Here is a 26,909-nt window from a genome sequence, read left to right on the forward strand (position 1 = left end):
GGTCTTCAAAAACCCCAAAGGCATTAATACAAGCAGATCCAGAAAAATTACTTCAGCTTAAGGTTGAATCACATACTCAAGGACACTACTAGAAACTAAGGAAAGGTACACTTAAGACTGAATTCAGTATGCACTTCTTTACACAAAGAGTTCTGGGAATCCCTGACAACCTTAAAGACAAATCTGGATGAAACGTGAGGACACCTCAGCTATAAGCTAAACAAACGAGCCTATGGACTGAATGGTGTTCTCTCATTTGACAAATTTCTTTTGGTCTTATGTACGTTCACTGTTTTGCAAACGTCTCCAAATCTGACCCTCACCACTCCCGTCACCACTGGTTTTTTGTTCAGAGAAAGCAACAAAAACTGTGCCCAACGGAACAGTCTACTTTTCATTTTCTATTTCTTTTCCTTACCATCACAAGCTGACGAAAATTATGTTAAATAGTACACCACCCAGCATACTGATGGTGTTCATGGTGGTCTATTAGGTTTCAGGTGTCTAACATTTCTTTTAACCTATTTTCCATATCTGAGGCATTTTCTAGATGTGTATCTGTACACACTTAGATCTGGATCACCTGCAAAATCAATTTGTACTGTGTAGAGTACAACACCGTACTGTATTATAGAATATAAACACTGGTTCAGATTTTTAGCCCATTTCCGATTTGAAATCAGTGCTGCAGTGTAAACACAACCAATAATCCTAATTTAGTGGAAGGGGGATTGATTTGAAAAACTAAAGACAGAAAGCAAACAATGTCTCAGTTAGATACAGGGAACTGATCTAGAGGTGGTTAAAATGAAATGTTCAAGTGTTTCCATATCTAGTGTCAAGGAAACGTACAGGAGGTATGGGTTCAAATGACATTAAATGATCTTGCTTCTTGACAACTTTTATTGGAGAATTCTACCCACGCACAAACTCACCAATCCAAGCATCATTCCTATAAAGCTTAAGACCACCATCTGGAAGCAAAAGAACACCCAAACTGGTATCTTGTATTCTACATCCAAGTAATTGCGCAATTCCTATGAAAAGAAAGCAATCAGAAATGAGCCTCAGTTTAAATACCAAATTAATTCAAAGAATGAAAAAAATAGTTTTAATGTTTCTTACAACTACTTCATCCCTCCACTTTCTAAATCACATAACCTAAGTGTATAGGCGTTGGAGGATCAAGGTTTATTCATCCTTGAATTCAGAGTGTGAAAATATACAATTATTGTATCTGTGATCTGTGGATTTTCTAGAAATGGTCAAGATAAACATCTCATGTTCAGATTGTACACCCACTTTTTTTCTTGGTCAAGAAATGTTGTGTGTGTATCTTTGGGACTGTAAAAATTCCTTTTTCTTTAACATCCTCATTCTCTGATCTAATTAATCCAATTCAGGGTTATGGTGGGACCAAAGCCTATCCTGGCAGCACTAGGCACAAAGTAGGAAACCTAGGTTGTTAGACCACTGCAGGAGCAAATTTGAAATAGCCAATCAACTTAAACATCTTTGGGGTGCTGGAAAGAAAAAACACAGACACCAGGAGAACATCTAACATCTACACAGACAATTCAGGCACAGAATTTGACCCCAAGATGCTGGCTCCATGAGTTTACAGAGTTCTGTCAACAGTAATGAACTTTGTTAGGTCAGCTATTAAAATGTCACTTCTGAACAAAGTGCCCGCTATGAAAAAATGAAGAATACAAGACTTACCCTAACAGACTTTGAGAACCTGACAAGGAGTGACAGATAATCCATTCTGCAAGATGACCAGTAAAATTTAGTAATTGAACAATTTAACTTTGCAATACTTTGTAAATATTACCCAACAATAAATTAAAGCTATTCAGTCAAATGGATTCTAGCAAAAACATCTGATAATTAACGTCTATTTCAAACTGCAAATTTCAGAAGGCCACACTTTAATGAATCCATGTGTTTCCCCAGTTGCTGATGTCTTCAGGTCCATCTTGTAGTGAGCTGGTCTTCCATTTCAAGTCTCCCTAAATTTACAGTGAGAAGCATAGACTCAATCTGGTCTTACAGGAAGCACAGGTAGTACATCTTGTACTGTAGTAACAGATCACTCATTCCGACATCCCAGGATCTGTGTACCAATTTGGAGACTGGCAAAAGGCCACAAGACAGCAGTATGAGGTCCTGGATAAAGATTAGTGGTTTCATGTGAACTAATATTTAGTGGGCAGCCATCACTTTTGGACTATTGTAGGTTGTGTGTAGTTCTAGTCTGACATCCCTGTCAATGTCAGAGATGATTCCAAATCCCAGAAAGAATTTGAGCATGTGACATTCCAGAGTCAAGAATGAGAGGAAGTGCAACAAAGGATAACTGGTGGGATGAAGACAGATCAGGATTACTGTGAGGACGAGCACACACAAAATAAGATGGTAATGATTTTGTGTATTATGATGTGAGAGACATGCATGCAAGTGAGCCACACCACCTCAAACTCAAGACAACCATATACAAGTCCAGAGTGAAATCCTGGGTCTTGCTTGTGCTTGTCAATTTATCTTTTTCCTCTCCGTATGATAAACTCACTATTTTACAGTATATGTGTAGATTACTTGGTTTTATTGCAGATGTCATATAAATATACAGCATACATATGTTAATACTCACAGTACAGAGGAAGGACTTCTCCATGTAGGCACTCTCTCAGCCTCTTTCCATTTTTTGTTACGAACAAACTCCAGAAAGTCTTGCAAAGCCATTCTTCCTGAGTATATCCTGTACACTCCATCTTTACAGCTGCAAACAAGAGTCACAGTTCACTTTTAAAAAATCACTTTTTAGGAGTGCTTTGGGTAATGACTGGATATTCAGTGTGTAGGAAAACCATTACTCACTGGAATATTGTTGGATATTCTGCGATCAGGAACCTGAAGCACAATACTAAAAAGATGAAACAAAAAAATATATGTATCAACAGTCTAAACTTGGGTTCTCCATGTTTTATTTAACATTATGCTTTGTGTTCGGTGCATTTATTTCCCAAAGATTTGTAATTATTGCATAGCACACTGGTTTCATAAGTGGAAATGTGCTTAATAAAAATAAACTGATTTGAGCTATGAGTAAACATGTTTAAATTCAGGATGCATGATGTAATTCTTCTAAAAGGCAAGTTTTTTCTTTTTTGCTCTTTTTGCCAAGCTGTTATTTGCCTTGTCTGAATTCACATACAGTAGGGGAAAAAAAGAAAACTATACACATACACATAGTGCCTAACACAAGTATTCAGTCCCTTGACCAGTTAACCAATTTTCCAGAATAACAAAGTTTGTTCTTTGAGTCTATATAACACTCAGAAATAAAAATAAGGCAATTTAATGACATCTATTGTTAAAAAAATTAAAATGGAAACACACTGTTAGCATAAGCCTTCAATCCCCACATGTATGGATAAGAATGTCTGCTTTGCACATTCTTCATAGAACGATTCTGGCCCTTTTTCCCCAAACTGATTTGCTCCACATTGTGCAGGCTAGGTGGATGACCTCACTTTTTTGCCCTTGAGCCACTCCAAGTTTACTTGGGCTGCGTTTCATCAGCAGGTATTGTGCATATGGTTAAAATAGGAGTAATGGTTGGTTGTAAATGCAAGAAAAACACCCCAAGAAAAACTATTCTAGTTGCAGGGCAAAGATCCCAACATCATAATGCAACACACACTAAACCTCACTGTAGGCATGGCACATTTTGAGGTGTGGGTAGTGTTGCATTTTCACCACGTTGTCTTTAAAAGTTGGACAGAAAGTTCCATCTGTACAAAACCTTTTTCTACATCACACCAGAGTCACTTTTCATGTATTGTGCAAACACAAGATATGTTTTCAGAAAGTTGTTTCTGAATAATGGATTTTTGTGTGCTATCCTCCAATACAAGACAGTATTATGCTGACTTCTTAATATGGCTGACCTTCTACGGTGCATCACAGCTCCTGAATGCTATGTCTCTTTCAAAGTGATTGTTGGCTTCTCTGTGGGCTTCTCTCACAAGTCTCCTTGTTTGCACACAGGGTTTTCATGGATGATCTTTTCTAGGCAGCGTGTGAATAGTTTGACGTAGCTTCTTACTTGCTGATAACTGCAGCAGCACAGTCCACTGTGACATATCATGATAGGACTTTTTTTCATTTGGTAACACTTTAGTTTTGGTACTGCAAAAATGCATCTTTTTGCATGTCCTTAACAAACACTTTGTTGGGTATTCATCTCTGCAATGTACCTACTAACACAACTCCACTTTGGAGTGGTCTGAGGTGGATTAACGGAGACACATTTCTCTTGATATTGCATGGATTGTGGATATGTGAATCCTTCATATTACCAATTCAACATAATGTCAATATGCCACACTGCACAGAGATGAATAACCCATTTATTGATGTTTTATAAGTGTTATGAAGACCAAAATAAGCCTTTGTTAAAGTCTTATTACATAAAAATAAATGAGTAATAGATGCATTTTTGCATTACCTAAAGGGTTACCTTTTTTGGCACTTTTCCTTATTTATGCATTTGTATTATTTTATTTCTAACTAATAAAAAATGCTCTTTAGTCTTCAACTTCACAGCTTCCCTTCAGATTCATAATGATTCCTTAACTGTGCACTTTTTATTAAAAAAATGTGGAAGTTTTAATTATTCAAATGTGGAGGCTAAATTTATCGCAGCTGTGTCCTGAGATGGTTTGTGGTATGGCGGGTGCGGCAATGCACTATATCAGTGTGTGTTCCTACCTGTGTCCTCAAGAAGCAATTACGTTTATACTGGTAAAAGCTGAGATTCCACTATGGAGACTGAGTACTCACAACAAACATCTATCTAGTAAAACTTCAAGACAGTTTAATTTAATTATTTTTGCCTTCAAATAAAAATATAGCACTAAACAAAATTTGAATGAATGAGCTGTAATTTAGTAAAATTGAGGAACTGGTGAACACTTGATTCTTTTGCAAAGCACTATATATTTGTCCATCCTCCAAACCCACTATATCCTGAATAGGGTTGCAGGGAATCTCAAGCATAGCCCACAAGACAGGAACAATCCCTGGACATGGTGCCAATCTATCACAAGGTGAACACTCACACACACACACACACCACATTTCAGCAATGCCAAACCAACTAACCTGCATGATTTTGGACAGTCAAAGGAAACTGCAGCACCCAGAAGAATCCATCACAGACACAGTAATATAAAAAAATCCATCTCCTTGCTGCGAAGCACTACCACTGTGTAACTGTGCCACCTGGCACTATATATCATTCTTGATACTTTCATTTACAACATTTGCAAAACCACACTTTTCAAACCAGGTTTGTGAGCAAAAAATTGTGTCAGGTTTATGTCATTTTGCATTTGTGATATTTTTATATACAGGGAACATCAGTTGGTTAATAAGGCTGAGTATATATTTTTTCTGACATTTTTCAAGTAAGGAAGACAGAGGATTTGAGGTATGGTTGGTAAACTCATTAATTATGGTGCGGACAGTGGTAAAGTGTTACATATTGATTAGTAAGAATAGCAAATGTAGTTAAACGAAATAAGACCTTATCTAAAAAAGAATCCCAGTTCAAAATGCACCAGTTTTGTTGGCATATACAGTGGCTAAGGCAGAACATACAACACATTCATCATTGCCTTTATCCACCAACTAACAAATGTTAGTAAAAATAATTAGTGTGCTATATTACAACTAATTCACAAGTGTAACTTAATGTCAAACAAATAAACATTAATGCTATAATTAACCTTTATGGGCTAATACATTCATTTCATTCCATTCATTCATCCTCCAATCTCACTTATTGTTGCATAGGCTTATGGGGAGGACAGAGCTGTCCTGGCAACATGTGGCATACAACTGTCCTGGACTGAGAGCCAGTACATTTGCAGGCTACATTAACACCATGGTGATTTGTTTGGCCTACACAGTATATCTTTTGACATATGAGACATGTGCTGTTAACAGTGGAGACACCATACAGATGGGACCCTGGGAAAGATCTGAATCCAGGACTGCAGATTTCAAGCAGCAACACCAAGAACTGCCTTTTCTACAATTAACAGATTACAATTAAACACTTGGAATATCCACTTGTGTGTCACACCATGAATACCATTCAAGTAAAAACACACCTTCCATGTATCATCTGCTTGTTTTATTACATAAAGTGTAGTTTTATTCTCCATCTCCTTCCTGACATATGCTGGGATAAAGATTCATCTCCTTTCCAAATCCAGCAATTGCAAGGTTACACCACTCTTCATTACACTCAACTAAGTCTACCAAGCGTTTCTACACATGGTTACTTCATGAACCAGCAAAGGTGCCACAATGACATAATGCTTAGCACCAGAGCTCTACTACAGTATGTGTAAGATTTTCAGAGAAGGGTTTTAGTGAGCGGCAGAGGTTGATTTTTAAGGGTGTTTCATGTATACAAAGCCTTCAGATACTAATGCAAGATTTTTTTTTTTAGAATCAAGCAAACTCATAGCCGGTAAACTTCTCCAAGGTTAAAATACCGGAGATTCTCTTTAATATTTTATTGATCAATTCAAGTCTTTCTTTTATAATAAATTAGCAGTGGCAAGCTTCTCATAGTAACTCACTTGTATGCAAGATGGCCACATTGATGCCACACTCCAGCACAAACACCCTGAGAAAATTAAGCCCCCTAGCAATGACTGTCTCAGTAATGTACAGCAACTGACAAACATGCAATCAAAAATAAGGAACATTAGTTTTGACATATCTTTACAAATATCAAAGACAACATCTGATTTTCATTCTGATCCTGACAATTAGTATGTTCTTAAGGGGTTCAGGCATCACAGCCAGTGCTGAGTCCTGCTGTATGCCAGATCCAGAAGTTTAACACGCCAACTAAACAACAGACTAAAGCAAGCATGGATGGACAGATGGTTGGGCAGGCCACACACATCTCCAACTGCTCAAAAATAAAAAAAAAAAGGTACTATCTGCAATCATGCTGTTTTTAAAATTAACTTTCAGACACATACTAAAAATTTCTCTCTCCACAAGCTGCAATCTAAATTCCAAGGTTGGCTGAAGTAAATGTTATTTTTTTATGTTCACTTCCCTCATTTGGTATGCCTGAATTTGAAGAATGTCCATTAAATCTCAGACTGATACTAGCTGGACTGTATGCTGGCCTGCTTTACATCTCAAAAGCGCACTGACCTATACATTCCTTGTTTTAACAGAGAAGTGTGAGAAAACAATGCTTTGACAGCCTCAGGAAATTGCATAAGCGCACGACAGACAGTTGTGAAGGTTTATGAGAATGTGTAATGTTGACTTTGCATTTTTCAATGATTACTAGAAGCAGATTAAATTAAAAATAAAACTAGCAAAAATAATCTTGCTCATTCTGGTCATTCCTTGAAAGCCCCGTCAGTTACTTTTTAAAATACCCTGTCAGCAATTACAGTAGCTCACAGAAAATTTAGATAATATGTATTCGTATGTGTTATGTAGTGATTAGTACTGCTGCCTCAAAGCTTCAAAGCCCTGGGTTCGAATCCTGAAAAGGTCACCAGCTGTGTGGAGTTCTTCCAAGTCTGTACGGTGGTTTCTTTCCCTTCAGTGACTAGGCGGTCCCATGCAAGTGGTTGAATGTGTGAAAATATACCTTGTGATAGATATGCAATCCAGCCAAGGCTATTTTTTACCTTGCACCCCCTGCTGTTCAACAGGCCCAGTTCACCCCGACCCTGACCTGGATAATCAGGCTATATGAGAGACAGAGACAAGAGACAGAGAGAGAGAGATAAAAGAATAAAAGATGGCTCTAATTTCATGGTTTTTCTTTTTCAGTCAAAGTGAAAACTCATTGTGTCAGCTGTGAAAGAAATATTGCCAATCTATATTTCACTGAGCAGTAAACATACTGCACTGCTTAGCCATTTAAGCACTATTCCAGTTAAAGAAAGCATCAAGTACAGGTTGATTCAAAAAAGAACTGAACATTAAAAAAAATGTAATGTATTACTCATTAGCAAAGTATAATGAGAACATGCAGTCTAAATCAATTTGTAAACTCACCATTTTTGTCTAATCTTAATATAAACAGAAACCAACAATATCTGTCCATTAATTAATTGCTGAACTTTGTCCAGTTGACAGATAGACTAATTCTTCTTAATTTAGTATACTGCTGCTGGATTATGGGAATTTCCCCTTGGGATTAATAAAGTATCTATCTATCTATCTATCTATCTATCTACAATATATAACCAACTATGGCTGACATGCCAACCATGATGTTTTCCTTAATTTTCTGATATGTGAAAACCTGGAAAAAAATTAAAAGGCGGCTCTACAAATTGGTGCAAAATACATGTTCATATACTACAGTACATTGTTATCAAGTAACACATTTTTGAGAGTGTTGAATTATTTTGACTAAATGACAGCACAGTCATACTGAATAATTTTTGAAATAATGTTGTGACCTGTTCTGTTATACATGCTATGTTGTTCACACAAATCCCACAAGCCCAAAAGAAGTGTACCGTGATTAACTTTTCAAATAAGCAAACATTTCTTTAACCTTTACATATGGTGAGGTTGTAAGCACACAACAATGTAGCCGCCTTTGATCCTAAACCAGTTTACTAACTCCTTTGTAAAGTAATCAAAGGGTGTTGACATATTTCTTTTCTCTCATCCCATCTGTCCTGCACATTGGCAATTAGAATTCTGTATCAGTTTCAATGAAAATGCAAGCCATCCAAAGACAAAGGCAGTCTGATATGACAACTGTACTGTACTGTATGTAAAAAAAATCCACTCAACAAATAAATAATAAGATGTCAATTATGCAATTCAAACTTGGAAACCAACTGATTCAGTTGCATCCTTTTTGGAAAGATTTCTGGAACATATTAGAGAAGCATAAAATGCAATGAATGAGTTTCTTTAAGAAATGACTTCTCAAAATGATTAGTGCTTTCATCTGGGATAAATTCACACAAGGTCCATCAATCCTTCACTCCCCAAGTGAGAACCTAAGTTACAGGGCACACAGCACTATAGCACCCAAAATGTTTGTCATGTATGTCACAGTTCTCATGCAAGTAATTTAAGATAAATAAGAAATTATATAGTTAATTTACTCATTAATGTAGTGCAAGAAGACAGATTTTATAGAAGTTGTCTTATGTTGTGGTTCAACAACAAGTCGGCTACATTCAAGCAGACTCCAAAACTGCAGGGAGGATTACAAAAGCATGACATGTGGCTTCTTTCAAACAGACAACTATTTTCTTTGAGAAAGAGTTCTTTTATGTCTCTCTGTTATATAAAAAAAATCCTGGGACGAGACAAGACTTTTTAGAGAGATACTTTCAAGTCCCGTGAGATAAGACTTTGTGCCTAGAGATTTAACCACACCTGGGGCCGGAAATAAAAGACAAATAGTAAATGACAAAGTAGAACATCGTAAAGAGGTTCAAAAACGTGTGTAAAAGGTAGTTTAACTTACAATACCACCACAAAGACAAAGTAACGACAACAACAACAAAATATCTTTGCAAAAATAATAATGTCCCTCTATTATAAAAAGAATCTTGGAAGGAGACAAAACGCGATTTTACTCAGAGAGACACTTTCACGTTCTGCGAGATGACTCTTTGTGCCAAGAGATTTAACCACGTCCAGGGCTGAAAATAAAAGGCAAAGAGTAGATGACAAAGTAGAACGTCGTAAAGAATTCAAAAATGTTGGCGTGCCTCACATGCGGAGCAGGTTAGAGAAATTGGAAGTACAAAAATTCAAAAGTCTCAAAAAAAATTACAGTAAAGATCATATTAGCACAAACAAATGGAAATGATTACTCGGTAAAACAACAGCAAAAAGAGATCGAATATATTGTTTGGATTTAAACTTTAAGTCGGAGACTTGTAGATTGTCTAATTTGTGTTGCCATCAGGGAAAAGTAGTGTTTCTTCCCAATGAAGAGGCGTATCTGTGAGAATTAAAAGATTTGTTGTTTGGTGAAAGTGAAAAATCCAGAGATGCAAAGTGGCTGGCACATAGCGCAGGCTGGGGGGGGTTGACAAATGAAGTGAGCAGGGGGCAAAGCCCCCTAGTCTCAGATTAAAAATAAAGTAATGAATGGCAAAACCTACAGGTAATATACAGTAAACTTGCAAACACTTATTTTAAGAGCTAGTTTGGTGAGATTGGCGACACGGTGACGAAGTGGTAGCACTGATGCCTCGCAGTAAGGAGACCTGGGTTTGCTTCCTGGGTCCTCCCTGCATGGAGTTTGCATGTTCTCCCCGTGTCTGCGTGGGTTTCCTCCAGGTGCTCCAGTTTCCTCCCACTGTCCAAAGACATGCAGGTTAGGGGCACTGGCGATCCTAAATTGTCCCTAGTGTGTGTGCTTGGAGTGTGTGTGTGCCTTGCAGTGGGCTGGCGCCCTGCCCGGGGATTTGTTCCTGCCTTGCACCCTGTGCTGGCTGGGAATGGCTCCAGAAGACCCCCGTGTTAGGATATAGCGGGTTGGACAATGACTGACTGACTTTGGTGAGATTTGACACCACTTCATGCACATTTCAGGCAAAGTAGATGCCACCAATTAAAATAAAATTCTTGTGATAAAAAAGCTATCACATTTAAATTCATCCATTCATCATTTTCTAACCCCTGTATCAAATTCATGGTAACTTAGAACTGGTGCCTGTCCCAAAAGCAATGGATTCAACTTGGGAACCAATGAGGGGCAGTCCATCCCAAGGCATAAATATAATCACTTGAGAACTGGAAATTTACCTAATATACACTTCTGGGTCCAGATGAGACAAAAACAAACACTTTCATGCCAGGGGAAATATGTACAAACTCTACATATGAAGTTCCCCGCAGGGAATTGAGCCCAGACCTTAAAAGCTCTAAGGAAGCAGTACTAACAGCTGTCCCACTGCAGCATTAAAATGCGAATAAAGATTCAGACATAAACACAATAGGGAATTCAAAAGCAATATGCCTTCTGACTGACCCAAAAATAATATCTTAACATTTTTTTACAATATATTAAATGTAGATAAAGTCTTTTCTGTAGGCACTTTCAAAGGAACTTGATAAGTATGATGAGAAATTAGTTCACACTTTTGTTTCCAGTCAGCTAGATTACTGTAACACACTCCTCTCAGGACTACCCAAAAAAGACATCAATTGACTGCAACTAGTGCAGAATGCAGCTGCTAGAATCTTAATTAGTAAAAGAAAATCTCTCCAATTCTGATATCACTACACTGGTTACCTGTGCCATTTAGAATTGACTTTAAAATACTGTTTATGGTTTAAAAAGCCTTAAATAATCTTGCTCCATTCTATATTTCAGAATGCCTTTCACCTTACACTCCAAATCATAACCTTAGATCTTCAAATGAGTGTCTGCTTAAAATTCCAAGAACTAAACTTAAAAGAAGTGGTGTGGCAGTCTTCTGCTGTTAGTCATCTAAAATCTGGAATAGCTTACCAATAGAAATTCGCCAGGCTAATACAGTGAAGCATTTTAAAATAATTGCTAAAAACTCATTATTTTAACATGTCTTTCTCATAGCTTTATTTTAGTTTAATCCTGATATTCTGTATTTGCATTTAATTATCAATATCATTCATGGAGGCTCCGAAAATCATACTAACCCCTACTTTCTCTGCTTTTCTTTTTCCGGTTTTCTGTAGTGGCAATCTGCACCACCACCACCCGATCAAAGCACCATGCAGTTCCTACATTGATGGATTGAAGGCCAGAGGTCCATATGACCATCATCATCAAGTTCTTCTATGTGAAGCCTGAAAACCATGAGGACTGATTGAGATCTTTTATGTTAGATTGAATGCCTAGAGTGGGCTGGGCGGTCTCGTGGCTTGAAACCCCTGCAGATTTTGTTTTTTTTTTTCTCCAGTCATCTGGAGTTTTTTGGGTTTTTTTTTTCTATCCTCCCTGGCCATCCAGACCTTACTTTTATTCTGTTAATTAGTACTGTCTAATTTTATTTTTATATATTGCCTTTTTTCTCTTTCTTTATCCTGTAAAGCACTTTGAGCTACATCATTTGTATTAAAATGTGCTAGTATTGTTACACTCCTAAAAATAAAGGTGTCATAGTGGTTCTACAGAGCAATGTCACTGAGGAATAATTGGGAACCCTTCCCACATGAAGATTCCAGAAAGAACCTTTGTTTATTTATATCTGTAACATGCTCCAGTACAGTACGGTATATACTGTATATAGTAAATAACCATGGCTAGGTGGTAACAGATTTGTGGAATATCATTCTTTCTACATACAACAAAGGTTAAGTGCAGGTTTTCTTAATCTGTTTATGTCCTGCTAGGTAACCTACCATAAATGAAAGATTTCAGTTTTTTTTTCTACATATTAGGAAGATCTTCAAAGCATTGCTTCTTTAATGCAAATAGTTTATAAATGAATTATGTATACTGAAGATGCAGGCATAGTACTATAAAACCTGAACTTTTTTGTTCTCTCTATATCTTTTGATACTCCTAATGCTTTTTATAAAAACAATCATGACACATCACCTATCCGATTATCTTTTTAGGTTGTGCAGCTTCTTCTATATCAATTCTTTGAAATTCAAATAAGATTTTTATGTTTTATTCTGTTATTTGAATTCCGCATTTGCTGTCTCATTCTACAAACACCTTGCACTTAATCTGGTTATGAAAAAAGCAACAGTCATCACCTATAACTAATTGTTGAGTGGCTGAAGTAAAATACCTTTACTGTTTCTAGCAGGAAAATTTAATATCGCCTCTTCCTAGGTAGTTTTTAAAGTGGAAAGGATGTCTTCTTATAGCTCTCCATATTGAAAAAAACCATACACTCGGCTACATCTAAAAAGGTCAAAAATGTCAGCAAGATCTCATATACTGAATGTTTATAATAATCTAGCATTATATTTTCTCCCATTTTCAAACAAGAAGCATTGGTAACGTCAATATATATTGTGACGTGTGAGTCCCTGTCTTGCATGAGAAAAAACAGCTTTTATTCAACTTCAAACAGGAAAAGCATGGTTATTTATTGTAGCAGGATCTACCACTCTCCTATACACAAACACATCAATTACGGAGGGTCGTGATAAGGTTAATGGCCAAGTAATACTGTTCGTTGCATTTACAATATTCCTTGCATCACCCATCGACGGTAGGTGCTCATTTTGCGACTGTGAACTTTTAGGATTTTATTTTCGCAGCAAGCTGCTACAGCGCTGGGAGTGCCCCAGTGACTGATATGCTGTCGTCCACAGAAGCAGCGATCACATTTCAGGGCACTCTTCAGCATGTTGTCCTGTTGGAGGAGAGCCCCAAAAGAGTTTAGAAACCTTACTATATATATATATATATATATTGTCACACACATGTGCATGGGAGCCAGCTACATTGACTAAAAAAAGTAAATTCCACGCCAGGGTGGGGGGTGGCGGGGTGCACTACACCTTCTCATTTCATCCCTGTAGCCCAGACACTGGAAATTCTGCCCAAGTCCGAAGATGTCACTTCCAGTTCCGTTCTGATGATGTCACTTATGGCCCCAAGTATGTCATCATTTCTGGCTCCGCCCCAACGTCACTTCCCCTGATCTGCCTTTAAAACCTGACTACCTCCCTCCATTGATCAGTTCTGTTTTGGACTCAACACTGTATTCACTTGTGCTGAAAACTTTGCCTTTTGCAGCCAGAGTCAAGCATATGGGTGGCTGCCCCGAACATTTTTCGTGTGTTGAGGCTATTCATTTCACAATATATACTGTATATGTACAGATATATGCACACATACAAATTAAGTGTGGGGAAACAGCAAAATAATTATGAAGCTCTGGATGAGCTTTGTGGCATGCTTTCTTTATATGTTATTTAACAGCAATGACGTGAAGCACCTACTCCTGGACATATCACAAACATCACACACATACAGTTTGTTGGCAGAGGGGGAAAAAGGATGGTCAAAAAAAACAGCTCAGAGGTTTGGTTTGAAACTAGAAATCAGATGATGTTAACAGTATAGCAGGTTAATAAAGCAAAAACAGACAACCCTATCCTCCAAAACCACCCAAAACTACCTTTGAAATACTTGGCAAAAAGAGCAATACACTGTTGACTACAGATCATGCATATTTTTTGGCATTTAAGTTGCGTTATGCTTTTATGTTAATGGGGTATTCAGAGGTATAAATTGCAGAGTTATAATAAAGATGTGCAGATATAAAAGAAAATTTATGTATGTGTATTTAGGCACAATTTCTTACCAAAGATCAACAAGAAGAAAAAAAGAATACTACAGATTTTCTTCAGTTCAAATAAAATTCAAATTACTCCTGGTTTCCTGGTCCCTTTAGAATTCAGGTCTGTTCCAATTCAAAATTTGGTAAGTAGACATTTGGCCAAATACAGTCATAAGTTTTTCCGTTGAACCTTTGAATCTCAACACATTTAAACATTTGTACAATGCAACTTCTCTCATTCCCTTTTGTAAAATTGTTTAAGCTCCCAAAAGATGAAGTGGGGTGAACTGTTGAATTTCTGATAGCCTTTCAACATTTTGAAATTGCATGCAACTAGACTTCAAGATTCACTGAAGTTGACATTTGCATCATCCATGACTTTCAAACTGTAAACTGTAGTCACTGGCTCATTTCATCTCATACTCTCTTAATCATAGTTAGGGTTGTGGGGGGCACAGACTATCCTGCAAACACAAGGCACTAGGAAGGGACCAACCTGGGCTCACTCATGCATTCATTTGCATTTACACTTGCACTTATGACTAGCCAAATTTTATACTGCCAAATACACTAACAGACATATCTTTCAAACGCGGGTAGAAAACTGGAATATGTGCCACCATTACAATTGCATACAACTTTAATACTCTCAAACAAAGAGTCATAGGACATTTGTCCACACTTGTACTTATACCTGGCTGTTCCAATACATGCACCTGTGCAACATTTATATTCAGGGGCTTTACATTCTTGGCAAACTGTTCCCATTCTTTCTTGAAATACTGGCAACGGAGGCAGTCTGGCTCACAGCTAAAAGAGAATAGAAAAAGATCAAATTATATAAATTTACAGACTACCTTGCCTTGAAATGTGATATCCTAACAAATCAGAAGAAAATAAAAGATTTTTAAAGTGTTTTATGCCGTTAGGTACCACAAAAATTAAGTTATTTAGGCTTCTCAAAATGCAATAGTCTTTTGCACGTTTTATATTACACTAGCAAAATCCATTCAGTCTAAATTCATTACTACATTTTACTACTCTATAAAACACATTCAATAAAAACATTAAAATTTCATTTCATTACTTCACCACTGTGTTCCTAAATCACTCATTCAGATTGGGAAGGAGGATGGTCTTTAGAGCAGTCACATGCAAAGCCACATTGACTGCTCATTTTCTGCATTACAAACTGGTATAACAGGCAATATCTGGCAAGTATGAAAATAGACAGAAAAATCAGTCATTCCAGTGGATCTCTTTTAAAAACTTAGCATCTAACAATGTAACACATTTAGTAAAGTACAGCTATAATCCACATATTATGTTATCCACATATCTGTTCAAAAACAAGGACACACATGCAAAAGGACAAAATGTAACCTATCTGTATTAATTCTGGCTCAAATAGATATTTAAATTTAAAAAACACCTCAAGCACTACTTCTAGTATACTTACTGACCAGACAGAGAAAGTTATCCTTGACCAAGCTGAGTGACCTTAAACCAAGTCTTCTTGTAAAGTACCCATGTACTCAGTAGCCATCCTTAATAATTATTTTGTTCCCTCTGCTTCAGGGAGGAATTTCTCTCTGCCAAACTATATACTTCTTGGCTGTACTAAATGAACAGAATAAATCTACTGGTTTAAGATCTGGACTTTTACTTGATCATTCCAAAATATTAAATTCTCTGGTTGGTCTGCTCATAAGTAAGGCCACAAGAGGAGCACATTGCAGAGGAACGAGGGGCAGGGTCACTCACACTGAGCAATTAGAGAGTAGGAGAGGTTATGCATCTCTGCGAGAGGGCTCCGGCCTTACGACTGTGCAGTGGTGGCGGACAGGGGACAGATCAGAGCTCGTGGGGTCCCTGCAGGTGCCAAAGGAAGGCAGTTAGTGACACAAGTCGGGCTTGGGGCTCCCAAACAGTGTCTGAATGAAGTGGCTGGGGTGCAAGCCCATGAAATGATTGACTGCGCCTGCTGGAAGACATCTCCTCAGCTCACCATTAAGGTCAGCACAAAGAGACGTCCTCTGGCAAGTCAGTTTAGAAAGGAAGCACCAAGATAAGCTTTGGCCTTTACTGAACTGATCCTCTGTGTTTTAACCTTGTTTAAGGAAGCTTTTGGATTATTTCTTGGATTTCAACCTCCTCTAATTACACTGTTTTTACAGATTACTTAATACATTTTTAGAAAAGCACTTGGACTGTGTGTAAATAAAAGCTCTAGGACTTTTGCACTATATATACTCTTGCTGTAACTGTTTATGTCCTCATTTGCCATGGTTCATCTACGTTATTATATCGACAGTTCTGGGCTCAAGGACGTTTTGGTGGCTGGAGACAACCCGGATTGTCACACACAGCTATGCTGAGATATATTTTCAACTCAACTTCAACTGACAGAGCCAACAATCTCCTTCAGATTTATCCAGGTCTGTAATCAGAAAAGCAGTTCCCAACCAGGATGCTCCATTGCTTAACTACTGTGTGTAGATGTTCGGTTATTATTGAGATCATTTTAGATTGTCTGTGCATTTGATATTTTTTGTGTTTAAAATGAAACACTCTACTGTATGTTTTTCCACAAAATCCAGGTAGGCATCCTGATGGTATTTTGTAAACATAAGATGGGAATATCAGTACTACCTAACTCTTTTGTTTAAAGATATAAACATGGATATCAACTGCAAGAACTATCTACGAAAACTTTTGTGTATTTGTTGTTTGTTTGGACATTCTACACAAGTTTTCTTGTTGCTCAACAGGATCACTTTAAATGTGAATCACATTCATACAGTATCACAACATCACTAAATCCAGTTCTCCTTATTGGCATATTATTCATCTTGTGACAGACTGTTGAAATTACACTAAACTGTCCATAGACAAATTAAACATGGTTTTTAACTATTCATAGTACAGGGCTTCACAGATTTTGCCTTGGTGACTAAATCAATTTAAGATGCAAATTCTCACCCAATCATGGGTTATGCTTAACTCCTTAAATGGGCTAAAAAATTCTTTTAAACAATACATGCCGTATAATTTGTATGTGCATACAATATATTTTTGTAAAAAGACCATTTATGATTTCACATGAACATCAAAGCAGAATGAGAATAAGGAGCTCAAAACCTTGAAGTTACTCCAATAGACACACAATATGAAAACAAAACTGAATGATGCTCCAAGTCTTAAACCACATGACTTCTGCTCCAATTAACATTGCATATGAGCCAATCTGGTGTCACTCTGCTTCAGTGACTTGAAAAACTGCATACACCATTATAAATGAGTTATCAGAAAGCTATTATATGCATAAAATTAAGCTCCTTGGCATCACCACTTTTACACTCCATACCTTTTGAAAGTTGCAAGTACACAAATTTACGCTGACCACATTCCTTGGCAATCAGTGTTTGAATATACTACCTTAAATTGTCCTTGTATTATTGCTTCAGGTACACTTTAATTGCAATATTTAAATAAATGTAATATCCAAATGCAAACATATCAAAACTATTTGAAGAAGTATAAAACAACAAAGCAGCAGAAAACCTAAAGTAATTTGCTATTCCTTCTCTAAAGCACAGACAACTACCATAGTGTTCTTGATCACACCCAGCAGACAATTTTATAAGAGTCATAAGAAATTTCTCTTCAAAAGGGAATGAGTAAGATGCAAATACCCATGTTAATCCATGTTTTAAAGTACTCTACCATTCTCAAGCTAAAAGTATACTCCATTCATTAACCCTTGTATACAGAGGACATTCAACACACAGTATTACATACCAAGGGTCTTTAGAGACTCAGCATATATTTTATATAAATCAACACATAAATAATTGTAACTGTCCAAACCTATATTGAAACCTCTTCCCTGAATATTTTACTTCTTTTAAAATCTGTTTTTTAATACTTAACTACTTTTTACTTTTAACATTTATATGACATTCTGCAGTAATCAAGTCTTTCACAGTCTAGCGATATGAACATATGTATGTGGTCACCTTGTGTGTTTTTTATCCACTTTTTGGGTATATAAGAAACTGTTTCAGGTGACACAGCTTGTGCAGTTTCACTCTGTACATGTGTTACAGCAGTCTGCTCCCTTCTCTTTCAGTTTCCTTCTCCTTATCTGAGCTCTGCACATCTACAATTCCCTGTCCAAAACACTCAGAATTTGATGCCATCAGAAGTATCACTCTGCACTGCCTTACTCTGTTGTTCTTTGTTTGTCTCCCTGTTGCATGTATTCCAGTATCTTATCATCTTGCCATCAAAGAAAGAATCTTTCAAGAGCTTCCTACTTTTCTTATCTCTAATCTCTCTCTCTACACTCATAAAAAGATAAATAATGAGCATCATGATAGAAATGCAGCAGTAATGAAACATCATTCTGTTGCATTTTTATGTAAAACTGTTAGGTAAATATTCTAAGAAAGCAAAATTTCTATAAGCCAAAGATAAAGATACATCTACTTCTGTCTTAAAAGTGGTAATGAGACACCTCTTTTGCATGACACCAAAAGGAGAGTTAGTCACAAGGAGACAGGGGTGGTAAGTTCAAAAACTACTTCAATGAAGTGCATTAGCAGTTACATGTATTAAATATAAAAAAGAAAATAAAGGTGTACTCTGAAAAATCTATTTTGCTTTCCCTTGAAAAAACATACTCTCTTTCATTGGGTGGAAACAGACCAAGGATTCCAGTGAAATGTTGGGGTGCCAATTGGGCAACCCTGTTTAATCAGAAACAAACAAAACAAACAAAAACAGAGCACTCTGCACGCAGGTTATAGTGGCTTCAATTAGCCCACAGGTATGGCACTTCAGTGGGAGCTCAGTCGCTGATGAGATCCAGGTCCAAAATGAAAGACCCCTTTCAGGAACTGCCCATTTTAATGGCATCCTGGGCGGAAGGAGGACAGCCTTAATCTGGTAATGTGGGTGGCTCTAGGTGATGTCCAAGGAGGTCTTCTTAGAACTGCAGTGGACAGAGAAGAAACTGTTAGCGGCAGCGCCCTCATTTGTTCTAATGTGGCATCGCTTACCTTTTCTGAGCCTGAAATGTGGTCCTCTGGCACACGTGACAACATTTAATTAATTTATACTTGACATTTTTACACTTTTTCCCTTGGGTCAAACTAATTAATCTTACATAACAGAACAAACCACTAGCCAAGTAATGGATCTATGAAGTTTGTGCAAGTATAAAAGCAAGGGTTGGTCTTCTCTTTTCCCTTATGGGAGGCATTATTTTACCTATACTTTGTTCACATACTTGAGACTTCCTGCATTTAAAACTCATGGCAAGGCTCTTTACAATGCAGAGGATGTCTTCAAAAAATCAGAAAAAATAACCATGGAATATGGAGGTTTAGTAACAGCATTACATTAAATTTGCATTAGTGGCAAAGCTCTTCATATATTTACGCTTTTTTATGACATGAATTTTCAATGTCATATTTAGAAAAAATGCTTGAACTTTTGCAATTTAAATTTTATTTTATTCTTTTCCCCATTTTCTGTTTATAGTCTTGTCTTTATTGTGAAATAAAAGGTGAGCAACAATCTCAAAATATTTTTTTTCCTATTTTTAATACACATAGCTCTCCGACAAGTAATGGGGTATTAAGTGATCGTGTTTATTTTCTGGAATGCTGTACTGACTGCATTTATGTATTTTGATTGAAGTATGTTGTCCTTAATTGTAATATGATTTTAAGCTTAATAAAATTCAACTATAAAAAAATGACAATCACAATTTTAATTTTAATGTTCATTTTAAAATATTTACTTATAATACATATTATATACATATACATATACATATAATGTCTATATGGTGCTTATCATTTCTCTTTAATGTGTCTGGGAATGTATTAAGAGATGTCAAATATAGCATTCAGGGTCAATATCGGTGAGCCCTACCTCAAACAGAGCAGTGGACTACATCGCCTTAGATGTCAATGACCAACATTACTGTATTGAAAACATATCGAATTTTGACAGCACTGTATCATATTGTGAACTTTCTGAAAGCAAAAAAAAAAATTTAAATGCTCTTCATACCAAAAAAGTTTGTATGCAAGTTTTTGTTGGTATTGCATTATTGCCCCTACATGATACCCAAACCTGACAGTAGTATCAAGTGTTCACCAAGTGTTTACTGTTCCTTTGGTTTCTACAAATTTATTTCTTTAGCTTTTTGCCATCAGAATGGCAAACACTATTAATATAGATGTAATAACCCATCTAAGTAATTGAACACGAAAGTGAAAGTCGTGCACATGTCACTGTTAAAAGCATATCAGCAAAGGGAAATCTAGGTTATATAAAGAAAACTCACAAAGAGACAAATGTCCTTCTTGACTTTCAAAAAATTAAAGCTCAAGTCATATAGTTATGAATGGTGACAAGTACAGCCACAGATTCACCACTTTAAGTGTACTGGTCAGAATGACTGCTGGAACAGAAAAGAAGCTTTCACTGATCTGTAGAGGTCTATTAGCAGCTTGAAGTACATTGATTTTATGATTTTTGCTCAGCATGCATTGTTGAAGCTAAAAGATTTCAGACACCAAGACTCCCACTTCAGTCTAAAAGGGCAATGCTCAAATACAGCCGCAGGCAAAACCCTTACCTCAAAGACTGTAACTTCAAACATTAATAATGACATTTCAAATGAATGGAAACATGATTTTCAGCAAAAACCATGTACAAATACCAAATGGGGAATAAAATTGCCAACTTACTGAAGAATAAAGCCAAGGAACAAAATATTTGGCCATTGGCCCAGACAATGTTTCAAACATGAGCATTGCTACGTAGTTGGCAGGTTTTCTACATCAAGTATCAGCATGCGCTGAACCTACCATATGTTGCATGCTTAATAGGAGGACTAAAGCAACAGTCCCCACACCAGATAAAGCTCCACCTAAGCAACACCAAAAGCCACTTTAGATGTCTGATCAAACAAAACAAATGGAAGTACTAACTAGACATGATAGCACATTTGAAAAGGTTAGTGATTTCTAGACTAACAGCTAATAAAATACACGGTTGTCACTGGAGATCAGAAAATAAGACTGTACAAAAATCCACCCAATTTCAAATCATGTAAATCACATTCAGAGTCAGGGTAGCAGGAACCTATTCCAACATAAATGGATGAAAGGCAAGACCCATCTCTGAGCAGGACACAGGACACACTTGCAAATACTAATCCAAATTAAAGTTACCAAGTAATCCAGCACCCACGCCTTTATTATTTGGTAAAAAGCCATAGTAATTGGAGAAAACCCTTATGGACAGAGAGAGAATGTATAAAGTTCACATAGGTAGCAACCAGGCCTCGGTTCAAATACAGTTTATTTAAACTGCTAGTGGTGGTATTAATAAAAATCCAGTTTTAATGCTACGAATTAAGTAAATTATGAGTCTATAAGCAACTTTACTATAGTAGAAGTGAACCATTGCAAACCTGACCACCAAACATCTTTAGGATTGATGAAAGTAAATGTTCAGCAAATTACACCATTTTAGCACAGATTCTCAACCAAGGTCATTTTAATAGTTCAATTTTTCTTTTAAAAACCTGAATCAATAAAATTTCTACAACAGAGTAAAAATTATTTTATTTATTTATTTTAGTGTTCATTTTAAATGTGCCATAAAAGTGTCATATGTAATCAATTTCCATGTCATAATGAGAATCCATTCCTAAAATGAAGAAAAGAAAAAAACAAACAAGCAAAAACACACACACACACACACCACAAGGCAACTGAAAGACATGGGTATTGGTTTTCAATTTAGTATCAAAACCTTCTCTCTGCATCATGTACCATTGTGGATAGTTAACAACTTTTTAGTGTGGGCAATATGCAAGAAAAGAAAGATCCTGATCCATGACAGAGCTGAAATGTTAAAAAAGACACATACCTTTAGCATTTAGAAGCTTGATATTTATGTCAGTTGGCAAGAGTTATAATTATGCTGCACTTTCTTTTTTTAATGAAATTTCAGTTTAAGAGTGTGGATCTACTGTTCGCTAAATATTAAAAATATTTACAAGGATCAGTTAATTTTTATAATAGTATTTAAATATAATGATTATCTTTTTTAAATTTTTTTAAATTCTCATTCACCAGGACATCTGTATATTTGAAAAAACTGCATTGTCCTTTTAAAGTTGTTGTTGAAAATGAAGCACAATTCTTCTTTTTTTTTTTTAAATAAAATTACTCATTCAGTATTTGGTAACGGCATACAGTATTCATTAAGTACTTGGGTTGGAACTGGCTGTCAAAAAATTGTATTGGTGCATCCTGCCAAGTATACTGTGACAGACAAGGTTACACAAGACACGATTGACTGCCTATTTTCATAATCTTAGACCCTGCTATTTAAAAGCTCATGCTTAAATATTTGATGCTGAAGCAAATATAAAACAGTGAATTTGATGCTTATGAATTAATTTATTTTGAAAACACCATTCAGAAATGTAAAAAAAGGTTTTGAAATTCCCAAACAAACTGTACTTATTTTCAACTTTTGTGAAAATTACAACTGGACAGTTGAACCTCAATCATTTTATAATCTTAATTACTATATGTACTTTAATGTGTGGAATGTCTTTCCTCAATGCATTTGAGGCAATTAGTTGTGCTGTAACAAGGTAGCATGGGTAAAAATAATCCTGTTTGTTAGAAAGTTATTATTTTTGTATGTAGTAGCATATAGCAGATAGATATCAATCAATCCCAGAAAGCCTTGAGAGTTTCTTCTAGTTGCAAAAACCATCAAGTATTATGAAGTAACTATCTCTCACAAGGGCCACCACAAGACAGGAAGACCAAGAGACATTATCTGCTGCAGAGGATAGGATTGTTACGAGTCGCTTGTTTTAGAAATCTCAAATTAATTGCAATTCAGATTACAACCCCGAATTCAAGTATTTGACATATCTCAATGTCAACTGTTCAGAGAAGACTGCATGAATCAGGCCTTCGTGGTGGAACTGCTGCAAAGAACCCACTACTGAAAGATATATAAGAAAAGACTTGCTTGGGCCAAGAAATAAGTACAAATATGAGAATTTTGGATCCAAATACAGTGTCTTTCTCCATGCAATTTCTCTGCATCTGACAATGTCTGCAAGTGTGACTCCCACTGAGGATCATGAAGGAGGCAGTGTGATGATGCAGGGGATGGTTTCCTTGCAAAAATATCACTCATTTATTTAGAATTAAAGAAACACTTTACCACCATTCTAGGCTGTGTAAGAGGTATTGAGCAAAGGAGAGAGTTACCATTTTCCATAGTCACCCAACCCAAACTAAAAAGAGACAGTTTGAGGTGAATTGTAAAAGCAGCCAATGAGTACTCGGTATACTAGGTGTCTACGTCATGAAGAAGGCTGAGAGAGTACCAACACTGTGCAAAGCAATCATCAAGGAAAAGGACAGCTACTTTGTTATGCACAAGTGTTATTTCATAGTTTTGATGTTTGCATCAAAATTATCGAATGCATAAAAAAGTAAAATATGAAAAATCTTTCTAGGAGTACAGATACTATACCTATTGAATTTATGGGCCTAAAACACAACTTGGGTTTGGCCGGTTCTAACATGATAGTTTATGAATTAGGATTGCATTAGTGAATTCTCCCAAGGCACAGATGCACTTTATTAACTGTGGGCTACTAGTCGATCACTGGATACATTCATGAACACGTCCATAAATTTACCAGACCAACTGTAAATCATTGGTCTGGGATTAAATTTTCACATTCTCTTCAGGCCTGTGTCTGTTTTTTCCCTCCTAAATCTGAAAAACATTAAGTATAACCGTGGTTCATGTTAGCAGAAACAAATCATCCAGTCCAAACATTCCTGGCCAGTCCAGTTTTCACTTGTCAGTGTTTTGTACTCTCTCACACTGATACAGCACATTACCACACTCACCACATGACAAACACAAATTAGGAACCGAATGCAGCCTTGCAACAGATGACACCTCAGCACCTACAAACTAGTTCTGTGTGAGGTTTTTTATGGTGGCCTGAGTGCCAATTCTTCCACAAACCCCCAGATAGGTTGGAGGGACTACATGCAGGGCTGGATGCAGATTAATGTCATACCCAGGATGGAGCAATTGCAGGTTAAGGGCCTTGCTCTTCGGCCCAATGGAGAAGAGTCACTTTTGGTGTTTTACAGGATTCGGACAGGCAACCTTTCGATTGCTAGTTCAGCTCCCTAGCCTCACAGCCACTACACCGCCACTAATCTTGGCAGCACCATTATTTTGACTCAGTTTGATCCCATGGCCGAACATTAGGTCAAAGAACATTGTCGGGTATATGGTCAGAATTTGACTATTGTCTGATTTCATAAAATTATGAAAAATAAAAATCATCACAGCCAACTGTAGAAGAGCCTAGTCAAGGTTGAAAAGCCTGGTGACTTTTAACCCCAATGACCATGGACCCAATTCCTGAACCTCAGCTTTGTTTTACAGTATTATTCCCTTGTGCCAATTCACTTTTGCTTATTTCATTTTACTTTATGTTAGTCACACGAAGGTTTACAAATTTAAAAAAATGTCTCTATATATTTAAAAATACACATCTATGCATACATACGCTATTATTATTTGAATAAATATATAGACAAGCAGAGGACAATTATATTTGTGTATATGGACAATGTTACGAACCCCCGCGCTGGACCAAAGTGCTGGTCTGTCAGGTCGTGCGAGAATCATGAAAGGAGATTTTAAAAATCCTGGCTTTAGAAAGTTTTTTAATCATTACGTTAAACGCGAACCCAGCTATTCATTTCAAATTAAGGGTTTCAAAAACAGCATCGACTAGATGTCATCTCTTCCAGATGGGAAATAGCGAACTAAAGGCTATTCAAAACAAACAAAAAAAAAATAAATGACGTTAGCTTTAAAAATGAATTATTATCAATACACGGAAGCTGTATGGACCTAAACACGCATTGTACACGTCAATGCAGGTTCACTTTCTAGAGACAAACACGAAGTCGTTATCCGTCCGTTCGCCTGCCCCTATGATGTTCGCGCGTACCTTCGGAACGCCACTTGGCGAATTCTGCGCCCTTGCGTTGCTTTAAATTCTTTTAATACATATGGCGCACCTTGATGCATCCCAACCCAGGAACTCACAAGGCGACCATCCACTCTCCGCCATCCAGGTCTCTCCAGTTCGTCTCCGTCACCGTCTCAACGTAGTTTTCCTCCTCATGTTGCACCTCCTGCGGAGACCATAGGTCCATATTAATAATGAAAGAAAAACCTAAACGCATATAGACGACGTTACAGCACAAGAACAGAACGTTTAACTTTACTCGAAAACTCATTACTCTGAGATCTATCTAACAGTAGTGCAAATAAGTCGAACGATTATAAAGTGACCTTAGTAGGCGGGGCATTGACGTCATCGTTTGAGCTTTTCAGCCTTAATTAAATATTAAAATATACAGCTACAAACAGCACAGGGTAAAAAAAGAACCATAGCTGACAGCTCACAAACTACTCACGCTAAAAGGGACTTCGTTAATCACCATTAACTACTTACAATTTTATGTTTTCATATGTATGAAATGTAATCTGGCAGTGTAAAATACAGAGAGGACAGGCAGACAGAGAAAAAGAGGTGGAACAAAGATCTGAAATAAAACGGTAAGCAGAGCAGCAGTATTAACGCTAATTAGTTGTTAGTCTGCGTTCACTCATGCAACTGCATTTTCTTTCACTTGGGTTCATTTAGAGTGAGTCAGATTCATAAATTACATTTTTCTGAAAAACTCAGACTGAAATTGAATACCTGGCGAATATTTGTATTCATTTTAATACGACGTTTTTATGAATAAAATAAACTTAATAAAAGAGCCACATCAAATGCATTTACAAGCCATATTATATTATTATAAATATTCATTTTTAATTACTATTTAATTTAATATTGTTTCTTTGTATCAGTATACTGCTGCTGGATTATGTGAATTTCCCCTTGGGATTAATAAAGTATCTATCTATCTATCTATCTATCTATCTATCTATCTATCTATCTATCTATCTATCTATCTATCTATCTATCTACAACTTGCTAGTACCGGATTGGTACCCAACTGCTGTAATTCCTTGTGGCATAGATTCAACAAGTTGCTGGAAATATTCCTCAGGGATTTTGATCCATATTGACATTATAGCATCACGCAGTTGCTGCAGATTTGTCAGCTGTACATCCATGAGGCAAACCTGCTGTTCCACCATATCCCAAAGGTGCTCTATTAGATTGAGATTTGGTGACTCTGGAGGCCATTTGAGTACAGTGAATTTATTGTCATGTTCAAGAAACCAGTTTGAGGTGATTTGAGCTTTGCGATATGGCATTTTATCCTGCTGGAAGTAGCCATCAGAAGATGGGTACTTTGTAGTCATAAAGGGATAGACATAGTCAGCAACAATACTCAGGCAGCCTGTGGCATTTAAACAAACTTTAGTTGGTACTAAGGGGCCCAAAGTGTGCCAAGA

General features: G+C 36.7%; 1 protein-coding gene across 3 annotated transcripts in view; it reads right to left on the reverse strand.

The window, feature by feature from the left end:
• LOC120532700 (thioredoxin-related transmembrane protein 1-like) overlaps window positions 1–25,735 on the reverse strand; it is a 33,176-nt gene extending 7,441 nt beyond the window's left edge. For 2 of the 3 annotated variants that reach the window (XM_039758993.1, XM_039758992.1), the window contains exons 1-6: window positions 25,539–25,735; window positions 15,028–15,143; window positions 2,881–2,926; window positions 2,654–2,782; window positions 1,723–1,768; window positions 936–1,037 (exon numbers count right to left, since the gene is read on the reverse strand). In XM_039758993.1, coding sequence (XP_039614927.1) covers window positions 936–1,037; window positions 1,723–1,768; window positions 2,654–2,782; window positions 2,881–2,926; window positions 15,028–15,143; window positions 25,539–25,732 — 633 coding nt within the window. In that variant the 5' untranslated portion in view covers window positions 25,733–25,735. Of the gene's footprint in view, window positions 1–935; window positions 1,038–1,722; window positions 1,769–2,653; window positions 2,783–2,880; window positions 2,927–15,027; window positions 15,144–25,510 lie in introns of all 3 variants that reach the window. The other variant, XM_039758994.1, reaches the window with a different exon arrangement.
• Between the last annotated feature and the right edge of the window lie 1,174 nt (window positions 25,736–26,909).

The sequence above is a fragment of the Polypterus senegalus genome, chromosome 7 (assembly GCF_016835505.1).
Source record: "Polypterus senegalus isolate Bchr_013 chromosome 7, ASM1683550v1, whole genome shotgun sequence".
Lineage (NCBI taxonomy): Eukaryota > Metazoa > Chordata > Cladistia > Polypteriformes > Polypteridae > Polypterus > Polypterus senegalus.